The 9,491-nt window shown below is 30.8% G+C and overlaps 1 protein-coding gene across 2 annotated transcripts; it reads right to left on the bottom strand.

The window, feature by feature from the left end:
* Window positions 1-2,114: 2,114 nt before the first annotated feature.
* Window positions 2,115-4,664, bottom strand: LOC101515187 (7-deoxyloganetic acid glucosyltransferase-like). 2 transcript variants are annotated; one of them, XR_012161481.1, is made up of 3 exons: window positions 4,059-4,664; window positions 2,279-3,414; window positions 2,115-2,215 (listed from the first exon to the last, which is right to left on the bottom strand). XR_012161481.1 is itself a non-coding variant. In XM_004512519.4 (2 exons), the coding sequence occupies exons 1-2, from the start codon at window positions 4,582-4,584 to the stop codon at window positions 2,504-2,506; spliced, it is 1,437 nt and encodes a 478-aa protein (XP_004512576.2). In that variant the 5' UTR covers window positions 4,585-4,664; the 3' UTR covers window positions 2,115-2,503. The 2 variants fall into 2 exon arrangements, 1 of the variants encoding a protein (XP_004512576.2); XM_004512519.4 differs by having other exon boundaries at window positions 2,115-3,414.
* Window positions 4,665-9,491: the final 4,827 nt, after the last annotated feature.

The following is a 9,491-nucleotide window of genomic DNA, read 5'->3' as shown; positions in this document are numbered from 1 at the left end:
CTAAATCGGTCACTAAATTCGGTCGCTAAATCGGTCACTAAATTCGGTCGCTAAATCGGTCACTAAATTCGGTCGCTAAATCGGTCACTAAATTCGGTCGCTAAATCGGTCACTAAATTCGGTCGCTAAATCGGTCACTAAATTCGGTCGCTAAACCGGTCACTAAATTCGGCCGCTAAATTGGTCACTAAATTCGGTCGCTGATTTGGTCGCAACAGCTAGCGACTAGCGTTTTACCAACTGATTTAAATTGGTCACTAATTCGGTCGCTAATGGATTTAGTGACCGATTTTCTCCATTTAGTGACCGAAAATGTGGTCTCTAAAAGCGTTTTTTCTAGTAGTGGAAAGTTTTTTTTCTTCCATATCTTCGGTTGCCATCATGATTTGATTGTATCCTGAGCAACCATCCATAAAGGAGAAAAAGTGAATGGCGAGCCATATTGTCATCCAAAATATCGATGTGAGGTAATGGGAAATCATCTTTAGGACTGGCTTTGTTAAGATCCCTATAATCGACACACATTCGAACTTCGCCTTCCTTTTCAGCACTGGTACAATATTGGCTATCCATTGGGGATAATTTGTCACAACGAAGAATCCATCGTCAAATTGTTTTTTTTTTACCTCTTCCCTAATTTTTAATGACATATCGGGCTTTATTCGGCTTAATCCTTGTTTGACCAAAGAAAAATAGGGTTTTAAGGGAAATTTATGCTCCATTATACTAGTATTCAATCCATACATATCCTGATATGACGAGATAAAAATATCTTTGTATTCCTGTAGGAGTTGGATTAGTTCATGATATACTTATTTCTTTAAGATAATGTCGATTTTAACTTCCTTTCTATTTTCTTTTTTCCCTAGACTAATCACTTTTATTGGTTCCTTATGGGGCATAATTCCCTTAGCTTCTTGTTTTACCGATTTTAACAAATTTATGGGAAATTAAAAATCTTCTTCATTATCTTTTATGGCCAGATTAGTAAGATGGTCAAAGTTATGTGGCGGGATTTTAGTACAATCATTTGTTAATGGATTTTCTCAAATTTGGGTGCGAATCATTTTCTCGGTTTCACTGCGAGTCGTTTTCCCAGCTTCAACATGCGGGTCGTTTTCTCGGCTTCGAGTGCGAGTCGTTTTCCCGGCTTCAACATGCGGGTCGTTTTCTCAGCTTCGAGGTGCGAGTCGTTTTCTCAGCTTCAACATGCGGGTCGTTTTCTCGGCTTCGGGTGCGAGTCGTTTTCCCGGCTTCAACATGCGGGTCGTTTTCTCGGCTTCGAGGTGCGAATCGTTTTTCCGGCTTCAACATGCGGGTCGTTTTCTCGGCTTCGGGTGCGAGTCGTTTTCCCGGCTTCAACATGCGGGTCGTTTTCTCGGCTTCGAGGTGCGAGTCGTTTTTCCGGCTTCAACATGCGGGTCGTTTTCTCGACTCTGGGGTGCGAGTCGTTTTCCCGGCTTCAACATGCGGGTCGTTGTCTCGGCTTTGGGGTGCGAGTCGTTTTCCCAACTTCAACATGCGGGTCGTTTTCTCGGCTTCAGGTGCGAGTCGTTTTCCCGACTTCAACATGCGGGTCATTATAATAATTTTTATTACCATAAATTCAATTCAATTAAATACGTTTGTTTTTATTTTTCATTTTTTTAATTAGAAAATGGTAAAAGTTTCTGGAAAGGAATCAGAGTCAAATAGAAACCAAACACAATCCATGATTTTTTAAAAATCTAAAAATTTATTTTTATTATGATTTTCATCATTATTAGTTTTTTTATTTTTATTATTATTATTATTATTATTTTATATATTTATTAAAAATCATAAAGTAGCAGACAAAATTAGGTGTCAACAGTCATGATGAAACGATTATAACTTGAAATTTGAGAGGAAAAGAGAAAAAAATGAAGAAAGAATAAAGAATAACTAATTTTGAATGGAGAAAATAAAGGAAAATGAACAAATTGTTCAAGAATCAAATGAGAAAGAAAAAATAAATCAATTAAGTTTCTATGAAAATTTACTCTTTTTGAGAAACAAAATAGCAAAATAATTAACAATCTGATATCATAATAGAATATGCAAAATCTTCATATCAAGTCATTGAAGAAAGAAAAAAAAATAACCGTTGTATCGATCAAATGAGAAAAATGATTACAACATTAATAAAATAAGGTTCAAGTTGGAAATAAACAAATACAAATAAACCTAAACAAACCTCAACATTAATAAAATAAGGTTCAAGTTGGAAATAAACAAATACAAATAAACCTAAACAAACCTAAGCACATGTTCTCAATGGTCCATTCAAAAACGCTAAAAAAAAGCCCCAAGTTGGAAATAAGGTTCCATAGAGAAGTTAACTTCTCTTCAAGTAATCAAAATATTTAATGGCACTACCTCCTCACCCTCAATATTAAGTTGGAATTATGCATTTGGAAAATTCACCAAATTGTGTGCATCTTAGTGTGTTTTTTGGGACAACTTAAACTTCAACCATCTTATTTTATGGATTAGTAGACCTTATATACCAAATCAGAGCTTGAAAATTATCGTAGGAGGATCCAGAAGGACTCACACTCTTGCATGACAACTTAGACATTTCCATAGCTGATTTTAAAAACTCTTCTTTTCTATTCACCATAAGATCATTTACCATATTTTCCACAACCTTCCTATCACAAACATCCTTCATATCTAACCCAATTTTCCAAACCTCACTCACAAACCTACTATTTATTTGTTGATCCGCAAAAAAAGGCCAACAAATCATGGGAACCCCACAAACCACACTCTCCAAAGTAGAATTCCATCCACTATGTGTCAAAAAAGCCCCAATTGCTTTGTGGGCCAACACTTCCTCTTGTGGGACCCACCCCACAATTAACCCTCTCTCTTTTGTCTTTTCCTCAAGCTCTTTTAATAGTACTTCTTTTCCTTGTACCATGTTTGGTCTAATCACCCACAAAAAACGTTTTTCGCTATTCATTAAACCGTGCCAAATCTCAATGACTTCTTCACTCTTCATTGGTGTAGTACTTCCAAAGCTAACATATATAACTGATTTCAACGGTTGAGAATCAAGCCACGTCATGCATGTTCTATCCACTTGAAATAAATTGCTGTTAATTAAGGTTGTTGTTGTTTTTTTGGTATTATTAAGGTGGTGGTGAAGAGGGCCAATAGTGTAGAGTTTGGGGAAGTGAAGGCGAATTTGGGAAAGGATTGGAGATTCTAAATCCTCGAATGTGTTTAGTATAAGTGCATTTGCTTTAAATGATTGTTGGGTTCGAACTACAAGTTTGTCTAAACTAAGATTGTGTTTGTTTTCTCGGAAGAAACTTGGAAGATCTCTACACCTTAGCACATTTTCCATTCCTGGAGCATTTCTTATGATGCGATCCATGTCTTCGTCCCCTAAAAGTTAAACAATCATTTAAATTCTTATAATATATAATTCGCCACATACATTTTATTATTCACTGTTCTAGATTGCTAATGCAACAATAATTGTGGCTAGGAAAAAATTCAAGCCTCAAATTCAAAATAATATTATAATGAAGGTTAAATATGTTAAAAAATCAAATAAAGTAAATTGATCATCAATTTGTTGTGGTAGAAGAAATCTAAAAGTGCAAATACCATTGCCAAGTCAATTTAGACAAAGATTTAGATTATTTCTTTTTTTTTCTTTCTGCTTTTCTCTCTCATAGAGAGATAAATATCTAAGTAACATAAAAATAATTTTTATAAAAATTATCAAAAAAATTGTTTTTGTCTTTATTTCTTACATGAAGGAGAAAAAAGAGAGTAAAATGAAAGAATCTAAATTCTTTGGAAAATATTAGATACTGAATAAAATGAGGCTAAAGAGTCATGATTCTTGAAATAAAATTAAATAGCAAAGTAAAGTAAAATTTTCTATTTTTTAGTTAAATAAAAAAGTAAAAGAATGAAGAGAAATACCAAGACCCCATGCTAAACAAATTATAATAATTAAATCAAGAGATTAGGGAAAATTAAAAAGAAAAAAAACTGATAAAACTCTAAAAATTGATTACCTCTAATGGGAATTTCATTAGACTCCAAGAGCTTGGGAACACATAAATAAGCCCAAAAGCAACAAGCACTTATGGTACGAAAATGAATCAATTGTATTCCAAACTCAGAAGCCAAATCAGTGACAAGATCTCCAAAAACTCCATCCAAAATAATGCAACTTATTTTTGGTACCTCAGACACAATCATGTCTCTTAAATAAGGCTTACCATTCAAACTCAATGACATAATTACATCCCCTATTTTTTCTCCAAATCCAGGATGTTTCTCCTCATCATGAAAATCAGGGATGGTTTTGAATTGAAACTTAGGATAGGTTAATGAAAGAGCTTGAATACTATCATTGAAACGAATGAGACGGTTGTGTATGTATTCTGTGTTGAGGAATGTGATGTTCATATTTTGAAGTGCAAGAAGTTCAGCTAGCTTTAGCATTGAGTTTACATGTCCCTGTGCTGGACATGGGAAGATTAGCACATGTGGACATGTTTTTTCCTCTGCTTTTCTTTCCATTGTTTTCTCTTCCATTTCCAACAATGATAATCTTTTGACTTATATAATTGTCGTGACGTATTGGTGTGGAAGTGTATCATGTGGTCTATGCTAAATTAATTATTAGAAATTGTTGGAAACTCTAACAAATATCAAGATGATTATTCGTACAAGTTTGTAATATTATGATTGATGTTATTTGGCAAAAAAAATAAAGAAAGAAAACAAACATTTGATTTAAATTGTTTTTGTGAAATTAATCATCAAGTCAGTGTTGGTATAAGGATATAAATTACCATTAAATTATAATTAAAAGTGACAACCACCAAAATTTTAAACCATAACTATCACACTTTCGTCTTTTTATTAATAGCATATTCAATGGAGAACTTAACATGAGTTCATTGTGTAGTATCCATTGTGACAACTTTATTTTTTACTTCAAAGATGAATTCAACATGAATTCATTAAATATGGTCCATTAATCGTCATAAATTTATTATTATTATTAATAAATTAATTAAAAAAGTAACGGTTATAAATTTATTATTATTAAATTATCAAAGTATTGTCAAAATTAGAATTTTACTTAACTCCACGGGGCGGACGACTAATTTGAATACCGTTGGAGATGCTCTAATAGATTCAAATTATGTGTAGTTACAATAAGTCATTCAATTATCAATCATTAATTTTAAGATTAGAATTTTTAATTAAAAAAAATTAAAATTTACTTTAAAATTAGAATCCTTTAATTTTAATTAAATGACTGACATATATGTCTATCTAAATCCCAAAAGAGGTTTTTTTTTATTATATATTTCTTTTAAAAAACTATCCAACATACCAAACATTGAAATTTATATACTAAAATGTTTTAATTTTGTAGTTCTTTAAGATGTCGCGTTCATGCCCTACGATCAGGATAATTTTTTTTTCTTGCAATAAAAGGTCGCATCCTCTACTAAAAAATAAAAAGTTAAAATTTATATAAAGATACCATCTCCTATTAATAAATAAAAGTAATTAAAATTTATAGATAATCATAAAATGCAATCTCATAACGCATAGATAAAAATTATTTATCGCGGTCACAGTCCAGAAATATAACTTTTTTAATTAAAAAAACATTTTTTAATATAAAATATAATAGTTAATTTAAAATATATATATATATATACACACACACATAAATAAACCCCAAAATAACTGCATGCAATCCTAATTTATCTATCACACTTCCCTAAATTAGCAATTACGGGCATCTAATGTTGAGGAGATGTATTAATGCATAAGGAAAATACTTGGACCTGGTTCAACAGAATTGTTAGAAAAATATATATTATTTATTTTAAAAATATATATTATTTATTTTAAAAATACATATTATTTTATTTTAAAAAATAAATATCTTGATAATATGCACAAATATTTGTGACTTGACATGACATTTACTCGTTCCGTAATCAATGATGCTGTTGTACGATGATTTTGAGCGGCGGTTGATACATGATTATTTATGACTAACATGACATTGATATCTTTTGTACACACACTTGTAGAATGTGGTACTAAAGACATAGACAAGTATTGCAAGCTCTTTTGGTGGTATATGTTTCTAATATTTGTGAAAATTATCATAAATATAAATATGAGTGGCCTTCAAATTTTTGGCCAAATGGATTACATCATTATATAGATGATAAGTTTATAACTAAATTATGTGATTAATTAACAAATATTTATCTAATATTTTATTTTGATATATTATAATTTTTTATATAAAAATTAGAGGTGTATATGAGTACGGGTCGACCTGCTAACCCGATCATTCAATTTAACTCAAATAATAATATTTTAGCACGTAAACGTATATTATAATTTTATTTATATATTTATTTAGAGGATATTTAATATCATCATTGTTAATCAAATTACAAAGTCGTGTTTGAATTTATTAGTTAGTTGTGAAAAACTGAGAAGAAGGAGAAGGAGGATGAGCACACGATGGCCATGGACCATGGTCATGGAGGTTGTGGTGGTTGTGTTTTTTGTTTTTATTTATTTTAGTTTCTTTTTTGTTTAATTGTTGTTTTAAATTAGTCTCATTATTGTTATCAACGACTTTCATAAAATTTTTTTAAATAAATTTTATTCCTTAAATAAATTGATTGCATGTATGCCTTATTTTTTAATTCACTCAGTAGTAGAGGAAGAACAAAAGTTGAATCAGGGAAGACATAAAGATAATTTGTAAAATAAAATAAAAATTTTAATATTGATATTCTAACTAATAATATTAATTAAATTAATGTACTCTTTAATAACTAATAAATTCATGCATCATTTTATTAATAAAAAATTTATATTTATCTAAACACTCTTCAATAAATCATTCATTTTTAATTATCTAATTGATATCAGACAACATTAATTTTGACATTGGAATTTTCATTTAAAAAAGATTAAAATTACTTTAAAATTTGAATCCCTTAATTTTAATTAAATGACTCATAGATATGTCTAATTACATCCCAAAATACCTGCATGCAATCCAAATTTATCTATCACACTTCCCTAAATTAGCAATTACGGGCATCTAACGTTGAGGGGATGTATTAATGCATAAAGAAAATACTTGGTTCAACAGAATTGTTTGAGAACATCATTTATCGCATACATAACAAACAGAAAAATATATTTTATTTATTTTAAAAATACATATTATGTTATTTAAAAAAAATAAATGTCTTGATAGTATATGCACAAATATTACCTTACATTTGTTTACTCGTTCCATAATCAATAATGCCATTGTACGATGATTTTGAGCGGTGGTTGATACACAATGATTCATGACTAACATGGCATTGATAGCTTTTGTACACACACCTGTAAAATGTGGTACTATAGATATAGACTACTATTACAAGCTGTTTTGGTGGTACATGTTTCCAATACTAGTGAAAATTATCATAAATATAAATATGAGTGGCCTTCAAATTTTTGGCCAAATGAATTAAATCAATATATAATTGATAAATATTTATTTAATATTTTGTCTCATATAAGTGTATTATACTTTTTTTAACATTTTTGTGTAAAAATAATTAAGAGATATGTTACTAAAAAATATTTTTTAATATGGAGTATAATAGTTAATTTAAAAAAAAATGATATATATATATATATATTTACATAAATAAACCCCAAAATAACTGCATGCAATACAAATTTATCTATCACACTTTCTAAATTAGCAATTACGGGCATCTAATGTTGAGGGGATGTATTGATGCATAAGGAAAATACTTGGACCTGGTTCAACAGAATTGTTTAAGAACATCATTTAACGCATACACACAAATAGAAAAATATATATTATTTATTTTAAAAATACATATTATTTTATTTTTTAAAAATAAATATCTTGACAATATGCACAAATATTTTGACTGACATGACATTTACTAGTTCCGTAATCAATAATGCCGTGGTACGATGATTTTAAGCGGTGGTTGATACATGATTATTCATGACTAACATGACGTTGATATCTTTTGTACACACACCTGTAAAATGTGGTACTATAGACATAGACAAGTATTGCAAGCTCTTTTGGTGGTATATGTTTCTAATATTAGTGAAAATTATCATAAGTATAAATACGAGTGGCCTTCAAATTTTTGGCCAAATGGATTAAATCAATATATAAATCATAAATTTACACTACAAGAAAACATTTCTATACTTACGGAATATTAGCCACGAATCGTAATCCGTGGGCAAATTAATTGTTATCTACGGAAAAACCGTGTGTATTGTTGTATAAAATAATTTTTTTTTAATTAATTACTACGGTAATTCCGTAGGTAAAATTAAAATATCCGTGGGTAATAAAAAAAAATACAATCCTAACTTAAATTTTGCCAAAAATTTTCGTATTATGTTTCTTACAACCTATCCGTAGGTAATGTCTTATTTTTTTTAAAAAATTCTGTTGAATTTTTTTAAAAAAAGTCCCCAAAATGATTGACCCAAAAGGTCATCATTAAATTAGTTTTATCAATGGATGTTAACTCTTCTTCCATAAGGTATCAACTCTTCTTCCATAAGAACATCTTGATCAGACCAACCCCATTTCTTAAAGGTATCAAATCTCTCTTTCCATAAGGTAAACCAATACCCAGAAATTGTAAGAGCCCTAAGCCCTTCTTCCCTTCTTCTTGTCTGAACCCGGTCCCGCATTAGGTTAGGGAGCTGGGTTTGTCGTTCGAGCTGCTTCTCGTTCGAGCTGGGTTTGTCGTTCGAGCTGCTTCCCGTTCGAGCTGGGTTTGTCGTTCGAGCTGCTTCCCTTCTTCTTGTCCGAACCCTACTTCTTGTCCGAACCCTCCGCATCCCTGCTTCGCTCCGCCGTGATGATCGCTATCTCTTAAGGTAAGTTATCTTCCTTTAATATCTTTTCATTTTGTGAAATCAATTTTTACTGAAATCGAGTCTTACTGAAAAAGCCCCAATTTGTATTGAAAACCCTAACCATAGAGTACAATGGCTGCTTCTTTCTCAAACCAATGTCTGTTACTTGGTTGCTGTTCATGTTCAATTAGGATAGTTAGGTACTCTGTTCATGTTTAACTCTTGCATTTTTATTGTTTATTTACATCTTGATATTAGGTATTGTGTTCAGTTTCATTGTTTATTTACATCTAGTTGTTATGTGAGTTAACTGCTGAATCTGAGAACTAATGGTGAGTTTGAGAGAACTAATGGAGATAAGAAATGTAAAGAAAATGCCAGGATCTAGTTGGATAAGAAAATGTCTCAAAGGTGTACGCTGGCCTGGGAATTTGGACAGAGATCCAAAGGGCTGGAACATGCCTCCTAAACAAAACCAATTGAAAATTGCAATCAGAAGCAGAACCTCATTTTCCAAGTTTGTCAAG

The sequence above is a fragment of the Cicer arietinum genome, chromosome 8 (genome assembly GCF_000331145.2).
Source record: "Cicer arietinum cultivar CDC Frontier isolate Library 1 chromosome 8, Cicar.CDCFrontier_v2.0, whole genome shotgun sequence".
NCBI lineage: Eukaryota > Viridiplantae > Streptophyta > Magnoliopsida > Fabales > Fabaceae > Cicer > Cicer arietinum.
The sequence above is the reverse complement of the archived record's forward strand: the minus strand, read 5'-3'. Positions and strand labels throughout refer to the sequence as shown.